At 63.9% G+C, this 21092-nt stretch overlaps 2 protein-coding genes across 5 annotated transcripts in view; one reads left to right on the top strand and one right to left on the bottom strand.

Annotated features, from left to right (window-relative positions):
• BOP1 (BOP1 ribosomal biogenesis factor) overlaps positions 1 to 425 on the bottom strand; it is a 54712-nt gene extending 54287 nt beyond the window's left edge. The window contains exon 1 of the mRNA XM_069956853.1: positions 229 to 425. Within this exon, the coding sequence (XP_069812954.1) occupies positions 229 to 261 (33 nt within the window). The 5' untranslated portion in view covers positions 262 to 425. The remainder of the gene's footprint in view (positions 1 to 228) is intronic.
• On the top strand, positions 361 to 20117 carry HSF1 (heat shock transcription factor 1). 4 transcript variants are annotated; one of them, XM_069956855.1, is made up of 15 exons: positions 366 to 678; positions 1742 to 1886; positions 6299 to 6407; positions 7436 to 7572; positions 8796 to 8920; positions 9405 to 9480; positions 13201 to 13262; positions 13708 to 13804; positions 14441 to 14571; positions 14631 to 14894; positions 15949 to 16026; positions 18401 to 18506; positions 18583 to 18648; positions 18753 to 18822; positions 18902 to 20117. In XM_069956855.1, the coding sequence occupies exons 2-15, from the start codon at positions 1779 to 1781 to the stop codon at positions 19078 to 19080; spliced, it is 1608 nt and encodes a 535-aa protein (XP_069812956.1). In that variant the 5' UTR covers positions 366 to 678; positions 1742 to 1778; the 3' UTR covers positions 19081 to 20117. The 4 variants fall into 4 exon arrangements, with proteins under 4 accessions (XP_069812958.1, XP_069812959.1, XP_069812956.1 ...); XM_069956856.1 differs by having other exon boundaries at positions 370 to 678; positions 14649 to 14894; XM_069956857.1 differs by lacking the exon at positions 15949 to 16026 and having other exon boundaries at positions 361 to 678.
• The last annotated feature ends 975 nt before the right edge of the window (positions 20118 to 21092 follow it).

The following is a 21092-nucleotide window of genomic DNA, read 5'->3' as shown; positions in this document are numbered from 1 at the left end:
CTCAGTACCGGGGCCCCTCTATCCTCCTCCTCTCCTCAGTACCGGGGCCCCTCTATCCTCCTCCTCTCCTCAGTACCGGGGCTCCTCTATCCTCCTCCTCTCCTCAGTACCGGGGCTCCTCTATCCTCCTCCTCTCCTCAGTACCGGGCTCCTCTATCCTCCTCCTCGGTAGCGGGGCCCCTCTATCCTCCTCCTCTCCTCGGTACCGGGTCCTGTCGCCTTCCTCACCGGCTCCTGGTTCTCCACGTTCCGCCTCTTCATGATGTGTGGCGGACGTCACAGTGCACGAGCCGTCCGGTAAGTCACGTGGTTCCCGATTCTAGTCACGTGTGGAGACAGCTACGGGCACAGCGCCGTGAACACGTTTCTCAGCAGCCGGATAACCGGAAACAACCGCCCCCTGTCCCGCCGGAAGTCACCCGCCTCCATCTTGCTGGTGGCGTGAGAGGAGCAAGATGGCGGCGGTGCAGGCTGTATAAGGCGAGGAATTCGGAGAGGTGAGGCGGCTGCGCGGACATGGTGCAAAATACATGCGCAGAGCGTGACGTCACAGCAAGATGGCGGCGACCAGAGCAGTGTGGGCCCGACCCTGTGCGCAGATTACCCGGGGCCCGTGAGGACTACAAGAACCGAGAGACCCGACATCCCGACTACAGCCCACTGATACCGTATACCCCGGTACCTGCCCCACAGATCCCTCTAATTACCCCCTCAAACTGTATACCCTGGTACCTGCCCCTCAGATCCCTCTAATTACCCCCTCAAACTGTATACCCTGGTACCTGCCCCTCAGATCCCTCTAATTACCCCTTCCTGCTGTATACCCCGGTACCTGCCCCACTGATCCCTCTAATTACCCCTTCATGCTGTATACCCTGGTACCTGCCCCATAGATCCCTCTAATTACCCCTTCTAACTGTATACCCCGGTACCTGCCCCACAGATCCCTCTAATTACCCCCTCAAACTGTATACTCCGGTCCCCAGTAGCCCCCCCTGCAGGTGTATTGGGTGTAGATGTGTGCCCCCCGGTCCCCAGTAGCCCCCCCTGCAGGTGTATTGGGTGTAGATGTGTGCCCCCCCCCCCCCGGTCCCCAGTAGCCCCCCCTGCAGGTGTATTGGGTGTAGATGTGTACCCCCCCCCCCCCGGTCCCCAGTAGCCCCCCCTGCAGGTGCATTGGGTGTAGATGTGTGCCCCCTCCGGTCCCCAGTAGCCCCCCCTGCAGGTGTATTGGGTGTAGATGTGTGCCCCCCCCCCGGTCCCCAGTAGCCCCCCCCCCGGTCCCCAGTAGCCCCCCCCCTGCAGGTGTAGGTGTGTGCCCCCCCCCCCGGTCCCCAGTAGCCCCCCCTGCAAGTGTATTGGGTGTAGATGTGTGCCCCCCGGTCCCCAGTAGCCCCCCCCCCCGGTCCCCAGTAGCCCCCCCTGCAGGTGTAGGTGTGTGCCCCCCCTGGTCCCCAGTAGCCCCCCCTGCAGGTGTAGGTGTGTGCCCCCCCGGTCCCCAGTAGCCCCCCCTGCAGGTGTAGGTGTGTGCCCCCCCCCGGTCCCCAGTAGCCCCCCCTGCAGGTGTAGGTGTGTGCCCCCCCCGGTCCCCAGTAGCCCCCCCTGCAGGTGTAGGTGTGTGCCCCCCCCGGTCCCCAGTAGCCCCCCCTGCAGGTGTAGGTGTGTGCCCCCCCCCCCCCCGGTCCCCAGTGGCCCCCCCTGCAGGTGTGTACGTTGCTGACGCTGTCTCTTCCCTGCACAGAGTCTTCTCTTTCGGCATCCTGTCTGCTCTGAGGACCATGGAGGCTCAAGCTGCCAGCGGGGGAAGCAACGTCCCGGCATTCCTGGCTAAGTTATGGACTCTGGTGGAGGACCCGGAGACGGACCCTCTGATATGCTGGAGTCCGGTAAGACGTAAAACGTGACCCTGGGCGGAACTTGGCTTAGAAGAGTAACCCCCCCCAGACGTGTAGGGTATCCCCCTGTGCTGTCTCCCCTCCCCCAGTATTTCGTATAGGATTATGGTATAACCCCGACATGTGGCCCCCGAGGGGGAGGGATCTCTGGTGCTGGACGACAACGGGTCTCGTGACAGGAGGGAGGATACCGGCTCACATGGAGGAGGAGGAGGAGGGGGGGTGACCGGGACACATGGAGGAGGAGGAGGAGGGGGGGTGACCGGGACACATGGAGGAGGAGGGGGGGTGACCGGGACACATGGAGGAGGAGGAGGAGGGAGGGGGTGACCGGGACACATGGAGGAGGAGGAGGAGGGGGGGTGACCGGGACACATGGAGGAGGAGGGGGGGTGACCGGGACACATGGAGGAGGAGGAGGAGGGGGGGTGACCGGGACACATGGAGGAGGAGGAGGAGGGGGGGTGACCGGGACACATGGAGGAGGAGGGGGGGGGGTGACCGGGACACATGGAGGAGGAGGAGGGGGAGGAGGGGGGGGGGTGACCGGGACACATGGAGGAGGAGGAGGGAGGGGGGTGACCGGGACACATGGAGGAGGAGGAGGGAGGGGGGTGACCGGGACACGTGGAGGAGGAGGAGGAGGGAGGGGGGTGACCGGGACACGTGGAGGAGGAGGAGGGAGGGGGGTGACCGGGACACGTGGAGGAGGAGGAGGGAGGGGGGTGACCGGGACACATGGAGGAGGAGGAGGAGGAGGGAGGGGGTGACCGGGACACATGGAGGAGGAGGAGGGAGGGGGGTGACCGGGACACATGGAGGAGGAGGGGGGGGGTGACCGGGACACATGGAGGAGGAGGGGGGGGGTGACCGGGACACGTGGAGGAGGAGGAGGGAGGGGGGTGACCGGGACACATGGAGGAGGAGGAGGAGGAGGGAGGGGGTGACCGGGACACATGGAGGAGGAGGAGGAGGAGGGAGGGGGTGACCGGGACACATGGAGGAGGAGGAGGGAGGGGGGTGACCGGGACACATGGAGGAGGAGGGGGGGGTGACCGGGACACATGGAGGAGGAGGGGGGGGTGACCGGGACACGTGGAGGAGGAGGAGGGAGGGGGGTGACCGGGACACATGGAGGAGGAGGAGGAGGAGGGAGGGGGTGACCGGGACACATGGAGGAGGAGGAGGGAGGGGGGTGACCGGGACACATGGAGGAGGAGGAGGAGGGGGGGGGGGGTGACCGGGACACATGGAGGAGATGGAGGAGGAGGAGGAGGGAGGGGGGTGACCGGGACACATGGAGGAGGAGGAGGAGGGGGGGGGGTGACCGGGACACATGGAGGAGGAGGAGGAGGAGGGAGGGGGGTGACTGGGACACATGGAGGAGGAGGAGGGAGGGGGTGACCGGGACACATGGAGGAGGGGGGGGGGGTGACCGGGACACATGGAGGAGATGGAGGAGGAGGAGGGAGGGGGTGACCGGGACACATGGAGGAGGAGGAGGGAGGGGGGTGACCGGGACACATGGAGGAGATGGAGGAGGAGGAGGAGGGGGGTGACCGGGGACCATGGAGGAGGAGGAGGGAGGGGGGGTGACCGGGACACATGGAGGAGGATGAGGATGGAGGGGGGTGACGGGGACACATGGAGGAGGAGGAGGGAGGGGGTGACGGGACACATGGAGGAGGGGGGGGGGTGACCGGGACACATGGAGGAGGGGGGGGTGACCGGGACACATGGAGGAGGAGGAGGAGGGGGGGGGTGACTGGGACACATGGAGGAGGAGGAGGGAGGGGGGTGACCGGGACACATGGAGGAGGAGGAGGAGGGAGGGGGTGACCGGGACACATGGAGGAGGAGGAGGGAGGGGGGTGACCGGGACACATGGAGGAGGGAGGGGGGTGACCGGGACACATGGAGGAGGAGGAGGGAGGGGGGTGACCGGGACAGGGAGGGGGTGACCGGGACACATGGAGGAGGGGGGGGTGACCGGGACACATGGAGGAGGGAGGGGGGTGACCGGGACACATGGAGGAGGGAGGGGGGTGACCGGGACACATGGAGGAGGAGGAGGAGGGGGGTGACCGGGACACATGGAGGAGGGGGGGTGGTGACCGGGACACATGGAGGAGGAGGGGGGGGGGTGACCGGGACACATGGAGGAGGAGGAGGAGGGAGGGGGGTGACCGGGACACATGGAGGAGGAGGGGGGGGGGTGACCGGGACACATGGAGGAGGAGGAGGAGGGAGGGGGGTGACCGGGACACATGGAGGAGGAGGAGGAGGGAGGGGGTGACCGGGACACATGGAGGAGGAGGAGGAGGGAGGGGGTGACCGGGACACATGGAGGAGGAGGAGGAGGAGGGAGGGGGTGACCGGGACACATGGAGGAGGAGGAGGAGGAGGGAGGGGGTGACCGGGACACATGGAGGAGGAGGAGGGAGGGGGTGACCGGGACACATGGAGGAGGAGGGAGGGGGGTGACCGGGACACATGGAGGAGGAGGAGGAGGGAGGGGGTGACCGGGACACATGGAGGAGGAGGAGGGAGGGGGGTGACCGGGACACATGGAGGAGGAGGAGGAGGGAGGGGGGTGACCGGGACACATGGAGAAGGAGGAGGAGGAGGGGGGGGGGTGACCGGGACACATGGAGGAGGAGGAGGAGGAGGAGGAGGGAGGGGGGTGACCGGGACACATGGAGGAGGAGGGGGGGGGGGTGACTGGGACACATGGAGGAGGAGGGAGGGGGGGTGACCGGGACACATGGAGGAGGAGGAGGGAGGGGGGTGACCGGGACACATGGAGGAGGAGGGAGGGGGGTGACCGGGACACATGGAGGAGGAGGAGGAGGGAGGGGGTGACCGGGACACATGGAGGAGGAGGAGGAGGGAGGGGGGTGACCGGGACACATGGAGAAGGAGGAGGAGGAGGGGGGGGGTGACCGGGACACATGGAGGAGGAGGAGGAGGAGGAGGGAGGGGGGTGACCGGGACACATGGAGGAGGAGGGGGGGGGGTGACTGGGACACATGGAGGAGGAGGGAGGGGGGTGACCGGGACACATGGAGGAGGAGGAGGGAGGGGGGTGACCGGGACACATGGAGGAGGAGGGGGGGGGGTGACCGGGACACATGGAGGAGGGGGGGGGGGGTGACCGGGACACATGGAGGAGGAGGAGGGGGGGGGGGTGACCGGGACACATGGAGGAGGAGGAGGAGGGAGGGGGGTGACCGGGACACATGGAGGAGGAGGAGGAGGAGGAGGAGGAGGAGGGAGGGGGGTGACCGGGACACATGGAGGAGGAGGAGGAGGAGGGAGGGGGTGACCGGGACACATGGAGGAGGAGGAGGAGGGGGGGGGGGGTGACCGGGACACATGGAGGAGGAGGAGGGGGGGGGGGGGTGGACCGGGACACATGGAGAAGGAGGAGGAGGAGGGGGGTGACCGGGACACATGGAGGAGGAGGAGGAGGGAGGGGGGTGACCGGGACACATGGAGGAGGAGGAGGAGGAAGGATACCAGGTGACATGGAGGAAGGACGATCCCTCCCCCCAGCATCCTGCTGATCCCTCACCCCCCAGCATCCTGCTGATCCCTCACCCCCCTCCATCCTGCTGATCCCTCACCCCCCAGCATCCTGCTGATCCCTCACCCCCCAGCATCCTGCTGATCCCCTCACCCCCCAGCATCCTGCTGATCCCTCACCCCCCAGCATCCTGCTGATCCCTCACCCCCCCAGCATCCTGCTGATCCCTCACCCCCCAGCATCCTGCTGATCCCTCACCCCCCCCCCATCATCCTGCTGATCCCTCACCCCCCAGCATCCTGCTGATCCCTCACCCCCCAGCATCCTGCTGATCCCTCACCCCCCAGCATCCTGCTGATCCCTCACCCCCCAGCATCCTGCTGATCCCTCACCCCCCTCCATCCTGCTGATCCCTCACCCCCCAGCATCCTGCTGATCCCTCACCCCCCAGCATCCTGCTGATCCCTCACCCCCCAGCATCCTGCTGATCCCTCACCCCCCAGCATCCTGCTGATCCCTCACCCCCCAGCATCCTGCTGATCCCTCACCCCCCCAAGCATCCTGCTGATCCCTCACCCCCCAGCATCCTGCTGATCCCTCACCCCCCCCCCATCATCCTGCTGATCCCTCACCCCCCAGCATCCTGCTGATCCCTCACCCCCCAGCATCCTGCTGATCCCTCACCCCCCTCCATCCTGCTGATCCCTCACCCCCCAGCATCCTGCTGATCCCTCACCCCCCAGCATCCTGCTGATCCCTCCCCCCCCAGCATCCTGCTGATCCCTCCCCCCCCAGCATCCTGCTGATCCCTCACCCCCCAGCATCCTGCTGATCCCCCACCCCCGCTGTTCCTCATGCCTCTCTTCTCTCTCCTCAGGAGGGGAGCAGTTTTCATGTCTTTGATCAGGGATGTTTTGCCAAAGAAGTTCTTCCAAAATACTTCAAGCACAACAACATGGCGAGCTTCGTGCGTCAGCTCAATATGTGTGAGTATCCTCCAGAGATACGGCCCATCTGGGGACACCCCCTGGAATACTGGTCGGCCTCCTTCCCTGGGGGGGCGCTGTCCTGGAATACTGGTCGGCCTCCTTCCCTGGGGGGCCCTCTCCTGGAATACTGGTCGGCCTCCTTCCCTGGGGGGGGGAGCTGTCCTGGAATACTGGTCGGCCTCCTTCCCTGGGGGGCACTGTCCTGGAATACTGGTCGGCCTCCTTCCCTGGGGGGCACTGTCCTGGAATACTGCTCGGCCTCCTTCCCTGGGGGGGGGAGCTGTCCTGGAATACTGGTCGGCCTCCTTCCCTGGGGGGCACTGTCCTGGAATACTGCTCGGCCTCCTTCCCTGGGGGGCCCTGTCCTGGAATACTGCTCGGCCTCCTTCCCTGGGGGGCACTGTCCTGGAATACTGGTCGGCCTCCTTCCCTGGGGGTGGCACTGTCCTGGAATACTGGTCGGCCTCCTTCCCTGGGGGGGCCCTCTCCTGGAATACTGGTCGGCCTCCTTCCCTGGGGGGGCCCTCTCCTGGAATACTGGTCGGCCTCCTTCCCTGGGGGGGCCCTCTCCTGGAATACTGGTCGGCCTCCTTCCCTGGGGGGGGCCCTCTCCTGGAATACTGCTCGGCCTCCTTCCCTGGGGGGGGGCCCTCTCCTGGAATACTGGTCGGCCTCCTTCCCTGGGGGGCCCTCTCCTGGAATACTGGTCGGCCTCCTTCCCTGGGGGGGGCCCTCTCCTGGAATACTGGTCGGCCTCCTTCCCTGGGGGGCCCTGTCCTGGAATACTGGTCGGCCTCCTTCCCTGGGGGGGCACTGTCCTGGAATACTGGTCGGCCTCCTTCCCTGGGGGGGCACTGTCCTGGAATACTGGTCGGCCTCCTTCCCTGGGGGGGCACTGTCCTGGAATACTGGTCGGCCTCCTTCCCTGGGGGGGCACTGTCCTGGAATACTGGTCGGCCTCCTTCCCTGGGGGGGCACTGTCCTGGGCTCTGTCTTCTGAATGTAATATCCCCCTTTCTCCTCAGATGGCTTCCGTAAGGTGGTCCATATCGAGCAGGGGGGGCTCGTGAAACCAGAGAAGGATGACACAGAATTCCAGCACCCCTACTTTATTCGGGGCCACGAGCATTTACTGGAGAACATCAAGAGGAAGGTTAACAATGTGCGTGTGCAGGGAGGGGAGCGGGGGATGGGGGACGGAAGAAGGGGAGCACGGGACAGAAGATGGGGAGCGGGCGGGGGCACGGGAGCAGGGCATGGGGAGTGGGATGGGGAGCGGGGGGGGGACACGGGAGCAGGGGATGAGGAGCCTGAGGACGGGGGGAAGAAGCTTGGCGGGGAGCAGGGGATGAGGAGCCTGAGGACGGGGGGAAGAAGCTTGGCGGGGAGCGAGGACGGGGGAAGGAGCTTGGCGGGGAGCGAGGACGGGGGAAGGAGCTTGGCGGGGAGCGAGGACGGGGGAAGGAGCTTGGCGGGGAGCGAGGACGGGGGAAGGAGCTTGGCGGGGAGCGAGGACGGGGGAAGGAGCTTGGCGGGAGCGAGGACGGGGGAAGGAGCTTGGCGGGGAGCGAGGACGGGGGAAGGAGCTTGGCGGGGAGCGAGGACGGGGGAAGGAGCTTGGCGGGGAGCGAGGACGGGGAAGGAGCTTGGCGGGGAGCGAGGACGGGGGAAGGAGCTTGGCGGGGAGCGAGGACGGGGGAAGGAGCTTGGCGGGGAGCGAGGACGGGGGAAGGAGCTTGGCGGGGAGCGAGGACGGGGGAAGGAGCTTGGCGGGGAGCGAGGACGGGGGAAGGAGCTTGGCGGGGAGCGAGGACGGGGGAAGGAGCTTGGCGGGGAGCGAGGACGGGGGAAGGAGCTTGGCGGGGAGCGAGGACGGGGGAAGGAGCTTGGCGGGGAGCGAGGACGGGGGAAGGAGCTTGGCGGGGAGCGAGGACGGGGGAAGGAGCTTTGGCGGGGAGCGAGGACGGGGGAAGGAGCTTGGCGGGGAGCGAGGACGGGGGAAGGAGCTTGGCGGGGAGCGAGGACGGGGGAAGGAGCTTGGCGGGGAGCGAGGACGGGGGAAGGAGCTTGGCGGGAGCGAGGACGGGGGAAGGAGCTTGGCGGGGAGCGAGGACGGGGGAAGGAGCTTGGCGGGGAGCGAGGACGGGGGAAGGAGCTTGGCGGGGAGCGAGGACGGGGGAAGGAGCTTGGCGAGGAGCGAGGACGGGGGAAGGAGCTTGGCGGGGAGCAGGTGTGAGAACTGGTAGGGTAGTGGGGGCCAACAGGGAGCTGGCAGGCGGAAAGGAAACGGGGTGAGGGGGAGCAGGGCCGGAGGATAGGGTAAGGGAAGGTGATCGGGGTCAGGGGGCGGCGTGTTCACCTCCTGATCATCATTTCTGTCTTCAGCTGTCGGGAACCAAAACGGTGGAGGTGAAAGTTCATCAGGACAATGTCAGTAAGCTGCTCACAGATGTGCAAGTCATGAAGGGGAAACAAGATGGCATCGACTGCCGCCTCCTGGCCATGAAACAGTGAGTGACCTGCGCCCTCGCCGACTGCCAAATTATTTTCTTACTTATGGGAAAGTGTCACCCGGATGTCCCTGTCTCCCCCCCCCCCCCCCGCCCCGGGGCTGTCACCCGGCTGTCCCTGTCTCTCTCCCCCTCCCCCCCACCTGCCCCCGGGGCTGTCACCCGGCTGTCCCTGTCTCCCCCCCGCCCCAGGGCTATCACCCGGCTCCCCCCCCCCCCCCCCCGGGGCTGTCACCTGGCTGTCCCGTTCCCCCCCCCCGGGGCTGTCACCCGGCTGTCCCTGTCTCCCCCCCACCTGCCCCCGGGGCTGTCACCCGGCTGTCCCTGTCTCCCCCCCACCTGCCCCCGGGGCTGTCACCCGGCTGTCCCTGTCTCCCCCCCACCTGCCCCCGGGGCTGTCACCCGGCTGTCCCTGTCTCCCCCCCACCTGTCCCCGGGGCTGTCACCCCGCTGTCCCTGGTAACCTCTCCTGTTCCTCTCACAGTGAGAATGAAGCGCTCTGGAGGGAGGTGGCCAGCCTGCGCCAGAAACATGCCCAGCAGCAGAAGGTGGTGAACAAGGTGACTGCATAACACTACAACTCTCAGCATGCCCTGACAGCCTGTGCACTGTATTACTGATGGGGAGGACCTATCTGCCGGATGCTGATATGGGGGGGGACACATCTGCCGGATGCTGATATGGGGGGGGACACATCTGCCGGATGCTGATATGGGGGGGGACACATCTGCCGGATGCTGATATGGGGGGGGACACATCTGCCGGATGCTGATATGGGGGGGGGACACATCTGCCGGATGCTGATATGGGGGGGAGGGGAGGACACATCTGCCGGATGCTGATATGGGGGGGAGGGGAGGACACATCTGCCGGATGCTGATATGGGGGGGAGGGGAGGACACATCTGCCGGATGCTGATAGGGGGGGGAGGGGAGGACACATCTGCCGGATGCTGATATGGGGGGAGGGGGGGGGACACATCTGCCGGATGCTGATATGGGGGGGAGGGGAGGACACATCTGCGGATGCTGATATGGGGGGGAGGGGAGGACACATCTGCCGGATGCTGATATGGGGGGGAGGGGAGGACACATCTGCCGGATGCTGATATGGGGGGAGGGAGGACACATCTGCCGGATGCTGATATGGGGGGGCGGGGAGGACACATCTGCCGGATGCTGATATGGGGGGGGAGGGGAGGACACATTTGCCGGATGCTGATATGGGGGGGGAGGGGAGGACACATCGCCCGGATGCTGATAGGGGGGGGAGGGGAGGACACATTTGCCGGATGCTGATATGGGGGGGAGGGGAGGACACATCTGCCGGATGCTAATATGGGGGGGGGAGGGGAGGACACATTTGCCGGATGCTGATATGGGGGGAGGGGAGGACACATCTGCCGGATGCTGATATGGGGGGGAGGGGAGGACACATCTGCCGGATGCTGATATGGGGGGGAGGGGAGGGGAGGGGAGGACACATCTGCCGGATGCTGATATGGGGGAGGGGAGGACACATCTGCCGGATGCTGATATGGGGGAGGGGAGGACACATCTGCCGGATGCTGATATGGGGGGGGGGAGGGGAGGACACATCTGCCGGATGCTGATATGGGGGGGAGGGGAGGACACATCTGCCGGATGCTGATATGGGGGGAGGGGAGGACACATCTGCCGGATGCTGATATGGGGGGGAGGGGAGGACACATCTGCCGGATGCTGATAGGGGGGGGAGGGGAGGACACATCTGCTGGATGCTGATAGGGGGGGGAGGGGAGGACACATCTGCCGGATGCTGATATGGGGGGGGGAGGGGAGGACACATCTGCGGATGCTGATATGGGGGGGGAGGGGAGGACACATCTGCCGGATGCTGATATGGGGGGGAGGGGAGGAGAGGACACATCTGCCGGATGCTGATATGGGGGGGGGAGGGGAGGACACATCTGCCGGATGCTGATATGGGGGAGGGGAGGACACATCTGCCGGATGCTGATATGGGGGGGAGGGGAGGACACATCTGCCGGATGCTGATATGGGGGGGAGGGGAGGACACATCTGCCGGATGCTGATATGGGGGGGGGAGGACACATCTGCCGGATGCTGATATGGGGGGGGAGGGGAGGACACATTTGCCGGATGCTGATATGGGGGGGAGGGGAGGACACATCTGCCGGATGCTGATATGGGGGGGGAGGGGAGGGACACATCTGCCGGATGCTGATATGGGGGGGGAGGGGAGGACACATCTGCCGGATGCTGATATGGGGGGGGAGGGGAGGACACATTTGCCGGATGCTGATATGGGGGGGGAGGGGAGGACACATTTGCCGGATGCTGATATGGGGGGGAGGGGAGGACACATTTGCCGGATGCTGATATGGGGGGAGGGGAGGACACATCTGCCGGATGCTGATATGGGGGGAGGGGAGGACACATCTGCCGGATGCTGATATGGGGGGGAGGGGAGGGGAGGGGAGGACACATCTGCCGGATGCTGATATGGGGGGGAGGGGAGGACACATCTGCCGGATGCTGATATGGGGGGGGGGGGAGGACACATTTGCCGGATGCTGATATGGGGGGAGGGGAGGACACATCTGCCGGATGCTGATATGGGGGGAGGGGAGGACACATCTGCCGGATGCTGATATGGGGGGAGGGGGAGGACACATCTGCCGGATGCTGATATGGGGGGGGGAGGGGAGGACACATCTGCCGGATGCTGATATGGGGGGGGAGGGGAGGACACATCTGCCGGATGCTGATATGGGGGGAGGGGAGGACACATCTGCCGGATGCTGATATGGGGGGGAGGGGAGGACACATCTGCCGGATGCTGATATGGGGGGGGGAGGGGAGGACACATCTGCCGGATGCTGATATGGGGGGGGGGGGAGGACACATCTGCCGGATGCTGATATGGGGGGAGGGGAGGACACATCTGCCGGATGCTGATATGGGGGGAGGGGAAGACACATCTGCGGATGCTGATATGGGGGGGAGGGGAGGACACATCTGCCGGATGCTGATATGGGGGGAGGGGAGGACACATCTGCCGGATGCTGATATGGGGGGGAGGGGAGGACACATCTGCCGGATGCTGATAGGGGGGGAGGGGAGGACACAATCTGCCGGATGCTGATATGGGGGGGGGAGGACACATCTGCCGGATGCTGATATGGGGGGGGAGGGGAGGACACATTTGCCGGATGCTGATATGGGGGGGAGGGGAGGACACATCGCCCGGATGCTGATAGGGGGGGGGGGGGGGGGACACATCTGCCGGATGCTGATATGGGGGGGAGGGGAGGACACATTTGCCGGATGCTGATATGGGGGGGAGGGGAGGACACATCGCCCGGATGCTGATAGGGGGGGGAGGGGAGGACACATTTGCCGGATGCTGATATGGGGGGGAGGGGAGGACACATCGCCCGGATGCTGATAGGGGGGGGAGGGGAGGACACATCTGCCGGATGCTGATATGGGGGGAGGGGAGGACACATTTGCCGGATGCTGATATGGGGGGGAGGGGAGGACACATCTGCCGGATGCTGATATGGGGGGAGGGGAGGACACATCTGCCGGATGCTGATAGGGGGGGGAGGGGAGGACACATCTGCCGGATGCTGATAGGGGGGGGAGGGGAGGACACATCTGCCGGATGCTGATATGGGGGGACACATCTGCCGGATGCTGATATGGGGGGGGGGGAGGACACATCTGCCGGATGCTGATATGGGGGGAGGGGAGGACACATCTGCCGGATGCTGATATGGGGGGGAGGGGAAGACACATCTGCCGGATGCGGATATGGGGGGGGGGGGAGGACACATCTGCCGGATGCTGATATGGGGGGGAGGGGAGGACACATCTGCCGGATGCTGATATGGGGGGACACATCTGCCGGATGCTGATATGGGGGGAGGGGAGGACACATCTGCCGGATGCTGATATGGGGGGGAGGGGAGGACACATCTGCCGGATGCTGATATGGGGGAGGGGAGGACACATCTGCCGGATGCTGATATGGGGGGAGGGGAGGACACATCTGCCGGATGCTGATATGGGGGGGAGGGGAGGACACATCTGCCGGATGCTGATATGGGGGGGGGAGGGGAGGACACATCTGCCGGATGCTGATATGGGGGGAGGGGAGGACACATCTGCCGGATGCTGATATGGGGGGGGGAGGGGAGGACACATCTGCCGGATGCTGATATGGGGGGAGGGGTCAGGATGCAGCAGACATAACCTTCTCCTTTCTCTTTCCAGCTCATCCAGTTCCTCATTTCTCTTGTTCAGTCCAATCGGATTCTGGGGGTGAAACGGAAAATGTGAGTGGAGCGCGGCGGGGGGGGGGGGTGTTTGGCGCGTAAATTTGTGTGTGTGGCAGGGGATTGCGGCGGGGCTGTGTGGTGTGTGTGAGAGCGGGGGGATGCGTGTGTGTGTGTGTGGGCGGGTGGATGTGTGTGTGAGGGCGGGGAGATGGATGTGTGGGGTGGCGGGGGGGGGTGTGGTGGGGGCGGGTGGATGTGTGAGGTCGGGTGGGTGCGTGTGTGAGGGAGGATGCGCGCTTGGTGGGTGGATGGATGCGGGCGGGTGTGGTGGGGGCGGGTGAATGTGTGGGTGGGTGGATGTGTGCGTGTGTGAGGGAGGGTGGATGGATGCCTGTGCGGGTGTACGTGGCGGGTAGATGTGTGGATGCGTGTGTGTGGTGGGTTTAGGGGTGTGTGTGTGTGTGTGTGTCCCGAACATTAACCCCTTGTGCTCCTCTTACAGCCCCCTCATGCTGAATGACAGCAGCCCCACCCATTCACTACCAAAGTACAGCCGCCCGTACTCCCTGGAGCCGCTGCACGGAGCCACCGCCTATCCGGTACCACACACTTCTCTACTACCGCTCTGCGCGTTTTTGTGTTGTGGGGGCTTCCTGTTCTGCCTCTTTGCCTGGGGTAGTTCAGGAGGTGGTGCCTTTCTGTATGGGGTACTTCAAGGGGGATGGGCTTAGGCCCGTGTCTCTGTTTGGGGGGGGGGGGGAGCTCTTAGGGCCCTGCCTCTATGTCCAGGGTAGTTTTGAGGGTTGTGCCTCTATGTCCAGGGTAGTTTGGTGGAGGGGGGTGTCTCTATGTCCGGGGTAGTTTGAGGGGTTGTATCTCTTTGTCTGGCGGGGTACATTGGGGGGTTGTATCTCTGTCTGGCGGGGTAGATTGGGGGGTTGTATCTCTGTCTGGCGGGGTAGATTGGGGGGTTGTATCTCTGTCTGGCGGGGTAGATTGGGGGGTTGTATCTCTGTCTGGCGGGGTAGTTTGGGGGGTTGTATCTCTGTCTGGCGGGGTAGTTTGGGGGGTTGTATCTCGATGTCCGACGGGGTAGTTTGGGGGGTTGTATCTCTATGTCCGACGGGGTAGTTTGGGGGGTTGTATCTCTTTGTCTAGGGTAGATTTGGGGGTTGCGCCTCTGTCCAGGGTAGTTTGGGGGATTCCCCCCTTTATTCTCTCTCTCTCTCTTGCAGGCCCCCTTCTCTGAGTTCTCGGCCTCGGGACGTTACTCCCCAGAGCCCGGTGAGGGGCCAATCATCTCTGATGTGACGGAGGTGACGGTCTCCAGCCCCCCGGCCTCTCCTAGCTCCAGTCTGGGAGGGAGGTGAGTGTAGTTGTAGTCGTACCCATCCTGGGCCGAGCTGCACTCTGGGTAACATGTAGCCCCCCCATGTCTTTCAGATTCAGTCCAGTCATCCTGATCAAAGAAGAGCCGCTGACCCCCGACAGCCAGGAGACCCCAGAGCAGAGCCCCCTCCCTGCCGACCCCGCCGAGAGCCCCCTGTCCCCTAGCACCTTCATCGACTCCATCCTGCAGGAGAACGGCCCCAGCGAGGAGGAAGAGGAAGCGGCTGCCACGGCCCAGGATGACGGCCACCCAGAGCCCGCCGAGCAGGAACCCTGCCTGAGTGTGGCCTGCCTGGACAAGTGAGTGCACACTTGCCTGAGTACAGAGACCTCACAGTCTGCTCCCCCACATCTCTCCCAGCCAACGCTCTATTCTTAGTACTCACAATCTTTGCCCCCATTTCTCTCGTTGAACACTCTGTCTGTCTCTCTCTGCGGCCGCCCGTCAGTCTTTCATCGCTCTCTGTGACCCCCCCCCCCCCCCCCCCCCCCCCCCCCCCCCCCCCCCGTCTCTCTGCGGCCACCCGTAAGTCTCTCTCATTGCTCTCTAATCTCTAATTCCTGTCTCTCTCATCGATCTATGTGGCCCCTATATGTCTGTCGCTCTCTGCGGCCCCCCCCGTCTTTCTGTTGCTCTCTGTGGTCCCCCCCCCCCCCCTCACCCCCCCCCCCCCCCCCCCCCCCCCCCCCCCCACCCCCCCCCCCCCCCCCCCCCCCCCCCCCCCCCCCCCGTCTGTCGCTCCCTCTTCCCCCCCCCCCCCCCCCCCCCCCCCCCCCCCCCCCCCCCCCCCCCCCCCCCCCCCCCCCCCCCCCCCCCCCCCCCGTCTGTCTCTGTGGCTCTCCTGCGGACCCCCGTCTGTCTCTGTGGCTCTCTGCGGACCCCCGTCTGTCTCTGTGGCTCTCTGCGGACCCCCGTCTGTCTCTGTGGCTCTCTGCGGACCCCCGTCTGTCTCTGTGGCTCTCTGCGGACCCCCGTCTGTCTCTGTGGCTCTCTGCGGACCCCCGTCTGTCTCTCTGTGGCTCTCTGCGGACCCCCGTCTGTCTCTCTGTCGCTCTCTGCGGACCCCCGTCTGTCTCTCTGTCGCTCTCTGCGGACCCCCGTCTGTCTCTGTGGCTCTCTGCGGACCCCCGTCTGTCTCTCTGTCGCTCTCTGCGGACCCCCGTCTGTCTCTCTGTCGCTCTCTGCGGACCCCCGTCTGTCTCTCTGTCCCCGTCTGTCTTTCATCTCTCTCTCTCTCTCTCTCTCTGTCTCTCTGTCTGTCTGTCTGCGGCCCCCCATCTGTGTATCTCTCAGTGCTCTCTGCAGCCCCCCATCTCATCTCTGGTTCCATGCTCTTGTGTTTGTCTCTTTCAGCGTCTCTAGCAGTCGCCCGATGTCTGAGATGTCTCGCCTCTGCTCCTCCCCCTCCCTGCAGAGCCGACCAGATCTAGGGTCAGATGTGTTTGTTTGTGTCTTTGACCGCTCCCCCCCCCCCCCCCGCCGGGTCACCTGCTGGGTAGTAGTGCAGTACACTCAGTGCAGTACACTCAGATCAGACCCCCTCCTCCCCCGCACGCTCAGGGCAGTCACACTCATGGCCTCCTCCTCTCCCGCACGCTCATAGAAGTCACACTCATAACCCCCCCACCGGGTCACCTGCTGGGTAGTAGTGCAATACACACAGATCAGACCGCCTCCTCCCCCGCATACTCAGGGAAGTCACACTCATGGCCTCCTCCTCCATCCCCCCCCCCCCACCCGCACACTCAGGGCAGTCACACCCATGCTCTCTCCCCGGGCCCCTCCTCTGTATTATGCTCTCTCCCCCGGGCCCCTCCTCTATATTATGCTCTCTCCCCCGGGCCCCTCCTCTATATTATGCTCTCTCCCCCGGGCCCCTCCTCTGTATTATGCTCTCTCCCCCGGGCCCCTCCCCTGTATTATGCTCTCTGCCCCGGGCCCCTCCCCTGTATTATGCTCTCTGCCCCGGGCCCCTCCCCTGTATTATGCTCTCTGCCCCGGGCCCCTCCCCTGTATTATGCTCTCTGCCCCGGGCCCCTCCCCTGTATTATGCTCTCTGCCCCGGGCCCCTCCCCTGTATTATGCTCTCTCCCCCGGGCCCCTCCTCTGTATTATGCTCTCTCCCCCGGGCCCCTCCTCTGTATTATGCTCTCTCCCCCGGGCCCCTCCCCTGTATTATGCTCTCTGCCCCGGGCCCCTCCCCTGTATTATGCTCTCTGCCCCGGGCCCCTCCCCTGTATTATGCTCTCTCCCCCCGGGCCCCTCCCCTGTATTATGCTCTCTGCCCCGGGCCCCTCCCCTGTATTATGCTCTCTGCCCCGGGCCCCTCCCCTGTATTATGCTCTCTGCCCCGGGCCCCTCCCCTGTATTATGCTCTCTCTCCCCCGGGCCCCTCCTCTGTATTATGCTCTCTCCCCCGGGCCCCTCCCCTGTATTATGCTCTCTGCCCCGGGCCCCTCCCCTGTATTATGCTCTCTCCCCCGGGCCCCTCCTCTGTATTATGCTCTCTCCCCCGGGCCCCTCCTCTGTATTATGCTCTCTCTCCCCCGGGCCCCTCCTCTGTATTATGCTCTCTCTCCCCCGGGCCCCTCCTCTGTATTATGCTCTCTCCCCCGGGCCCCTCCTCTGTATTATGCTCTGTCCCTCGGCCCCTCCTCTATATTATGCTCTCTCCCCCCGGGCCCCTCCCCTGTATTATGCTCTCTCCCCCGGGCCCCTCCCCTGTATTATGCTCTCTGCCCCGGGCCCCTCCCCTGTATTATGCTCTCTCCCCCGGGCCCCTCCTCTGTATTATGCTCTCTCCCCCGGGCCCCTCCTCTGTATTATGCTCTCTCCCCCGGGCCCCTCCTCTATATTATGCTCTGTCCCTCGGCCCCTCCTCTATATTATGCTCTCTCCCCCCGGGCCCCTCCCCTGTATTATGCTCTCCCCCCCCCCCCCGGGCCCCTCCTCTGTATTATGCTCTCTCCCCCGGGCCCCTCCTCTGTATTATGCTCTCTCCCCCGGGCCCCTCCTCTGTATTATGCTCTCTCTCCCCGGGCCCCTCCTCTGTATTATGCTCTCTCCCCCGGGCCCCTCGACCGGAATTATTCTCTCTTCCCCCCCGGGCCCCTCCCCTGTATTATGCTCTCTTCCCCCCGGGCCCCTCGACCGGAATTATTCTCTCTTCCCCCCCCGGGCCCCTCCCCTGTGTTATGCTCTCTGCCCCCCGGGCCCCTCCCCTGTATTATGCTCTCTCTCCCCCGGGCCCCTCCTCTGTATTATGCTCTCTCCCCCCGGGCCCCTCCCCTGTATTATGCTCTCTGCCCCCCGGGCCCCTCCCCTGTGTTATGCTCTCTTCCCCCCCGGGCCCCTCCCCTGTATTATGCTCTCTTCCCCCCGGGCCCCTCCCCTGTATTATGCTCTCTTCCCCCCGGGCCCCTCCCCTGTATTATGCTCTCTCTGCCCCGGGCCCCTCCCCTGTATTATGCTCTCTCCCCCGGGGCCCCTCCCCTGTATTATGCTCTCTGCCCCGGGCCCCTCCCCTGTATTATGCTCTCTCTCCCCCGGGGCCCCTCCCCTGTATTATGCTCTCTCTCCCCCGGGCCCCTCCCCTGTATTATGCTCTCTCTCCCCCGGGCCCCTCCCCTGTATTATGCTCTCTCTCCCCCGGGCCCCTCCCCTGTATTATGCTCTCTCTCCCCCGGGGCCCCTCCCCTGTATTATGCTCTCTCTCCCCCGGGGCCCCTCCCCTGTATTATGCTCTCTCCCCCGGGGCCCCTCCCCTGTATGCCGTCGTTTTACTATTCTGCTCTGTTGCCATTAGGAATGAGCTGAATGACCACGTGGACATCATTGACTCCGGTCTGGATAATCTGCAGAACATGTTCAGCGGCCACAATTTCAGCATGGACTCCGGAAGCTTCCTGGATGTAAGCCCCGCCCCTCATATTTGCATACCCCTCCCCCACACACTATCCCGCTGACTCCCAGCTTCTTCTCTTCCAGTTCTTCAGCCCGTCCCTGACGGTCCCGGACCTTCCCCTCTCTGACCTGGACTCCAGCCTGGCCAGTGTGAGTATGTCCAGGCTCACTGCCCGCTCTGCGGGGTCCCTCTTATAGCTGTAGGGGTATCGGGGTGTACGGCCAGGCATCATGTCCTCTCTTATATGCTGCAGATCCAGGAGTTGTTATCCTCGCAGGATCAGAAGTCTTCAGAGACAGAGGGCGGTGGTGCTGCGGGTGCAGGTAAGGTCTTGGCTATCCGCTGCTTCGTGCCTTAGCTTGTTTTCCGCTTGCTCTTTGACCTCTGTTGTCTCGTCTGCAGGGAAGCAGCTGGTCCAGTACACGGCGCAGCCGCTGATCCTGATGAACTCTCCCGGCTCGGACCTCCCCATCCTGCTGGAGCTGGCCGGGGATGAGATGGGCGATCAGCCCGATGACCCATCCCTCTCTCTTCTGTCTTGGGACGCTCAGAACAAGTCCAGGGATCCTGGGATCTCGTAGATGAGAGGTTTTCTCGGACCAGTGACATCACAATCGTGAGAGGCGGCCCACACCCATCTCCCCGCAGATCTTTTCTTCTGAGTGAGCGCCAAAGATGGCTCTGAACTTGCTTCTAGGGGCTCCGCGGGTTCTATACTAATCCCATGTAACCTCCGTACATCTCCAGCCAGAGACCCCTGGCTTCTGTCTCTGGTGGGGCCGGTGGTCCGGCAGATGCTTGTCTGCAATGCGGGTGATTTGGGGTGGCCAGTCCTGCTTTCCGCCCCCTTCCGATTTGGTGGTGAGGATGATGATGTTAATTTCCTGGTAGACCTTGTTTGACACCGATTTGATTGCAGGTTGTTCATTGGCTATAATACAGTGACGGGCCGCTCAGCGCTGCCTTTCCTTTTTGCCATCTTCTCCATCAGGCAGAAAGTCTTTCTGTTAGAACGGGCATCGAGTAGACGGCTGTGAGCGCACGTCATGTGTTTGCTTCTTCCCGCTTCATCTTATTGTGTGATGTCATTGCTTCACTTCCCACCGTCACCACCCAGTGTGGCTGGCGATAGTCATTGGCCCTTGGCATTGGTAAAGGAATGGTTGGGGAGCAGTGGTTACGTAGCATTGGGGTTGCCCATGTATATGGGGGGTTAAGGCAGTGATAGGTACAAAGCAATAAGCTGGCAGCGCGCTGGGATCATTGCCGGGTGGCGTCTTTAACGTTGCTGACTAGAGGGTCACTAGAAGTTTGTGTTGCAGAGGGTCATTGAAAAGTTAGGGGCCAACACTACATAGAACCCTGCTCCAGGGCCACACTCCTCTGCTTGGTTGTCATGTCATATGTTACCCCACAGGGGGCAGTGTGGTGTAGTAAGGGGTCTGTGAGATCCCGCAGGGTGGGCATCATTGGCCCAGCGCAGACAGAAGGGGCCAGCCCGGAGATTTCTATATGACACTTTGACTTGTTTATAGTGAGTTGTTTTCTCGAATTTTTATGCTGATTCTTTCTGTATAATCTTCTCTGTTATAAATATATTAAGCAGTGTATAAAGTAACCCTTGCTGTGCTGACTCTTTACTAGGGGCATCTGTGGGAAGTGGGGTGATGACCAGGCCCAGGATCCCTGTAATAAGTAGAGGGGGCCCCCAAGTATCATGCCATAGTACAAGATTCAGACCCGCAAATCTTCCTGGACAATACAAGAGAGAGCGAGGGGTCCGCCAGAGACCGACTGCAATGGAGAGCTGAGAGAGAAGGGTCTGACTGCCAGGGTAAGCTGAATAAGGGAGGGGTCTGACTGCCAGGGTAAGCTGAATGAGCGAGGGGTCTGACTGCCAGGGTAAGCTGAATAAGGGAGGGGTCTGACTGCCAGGGTAAGCTGAATGAGCGAGGGGTCTGACTGCCAGGGTAAGCTGAATGAGCGAGGGATGTGACTGCCAGGGCAAGCTGAATGAGCGAGGGGTCTGACTGCCGGGGTAAGCTGAATGAGCGAGGGATCTGACTGCCAGGGTAAGCTGAATGAGCAAAGGGTTTTAATGACTGCCAGGGCAAGCTGAATGAGCGAGGGGTCTGACTGCTAGGGTAAGCTGAATGAGCGAGGGGTCTGACTGCTGGGGAGAGGTGAGCATGCGAGGGGTCTGACTGCTGGGGAGAGGTGAGCATGCGAGGGGTCTGACTGCTGGGGAGAGGTGAGCATGCGAGGGGTCTGACTGCTGTGGAGAGGTGAGCATGCGAGGGGTCTGACTGCTGGGGAGAGGTAAGCATGCGAGGGGTCTGACTGCTGGGGAGAGGTGAGCATGCGAGGGGTCTGACTGCTGGGGAGAGGTGAGCATGCGAGGGGTCTGACTGCAGTGGAGAGGTGAGCATGCGAGGGGTCTGACTGCTGGGGAGAGGTAAGCATGCGAGGGGTCTGACTGCTGGGGAGAGGTGAGCATGCGAGGGGTCTGACTGCTGGGGAGAGGTGAGCATGCGAGGGGTCTGACTGCCAGGGCAAGCTGAATGAGCGAGGGGTCTGACTGCTAGGGTAAGCT

Source organism: Dendropsophus ebraccatus, chromosome 2 (genome assembly GCF_027789765.1).
Source record: "Dendropsophus ebraccatus isolate aDenEbr1 chromosome 2, aDenEbr1.pat, whole genome shotgun sequence".
Classification (NCBI taxonomy): Eukaryota; Metazoa; Chordata; class Amphibia; order Anura; family Hylidae; genus Dendropsophus; species Dendropsophus ebraccatus.
The sequence above is the reverse complement of the archived record's forward strand: the minus strand, read 5'-3'. Positions and strand labels throughout refer to the sequence as shown.

Excerpts from the sequence above, each read along its gene's own strand:
- HSF1 (XM_069956855.1), top strand. The coding sequence starts at position 1,779 with ATGGAGGCTCAAGCTGCCAGCGGGGGAAGCAACGTCCCGGCATTCCTG. Across the intron at positions 14,895-15,948 it reads AGTGTGGCCTGCCTGGACAA|CGTCTCTAGCAGTCGCCCGA; the intron begins GTGAGTGCACAC and ends TGTCTCTTTCAG. Across the intron at positions 16,027-18,400 it reads CAGAGCCGACCAGATCTAGG|GAATGAGCTGAATGACCACG; the intron begins GTCAGATGTGTT and ends TGTTGCCATTAG.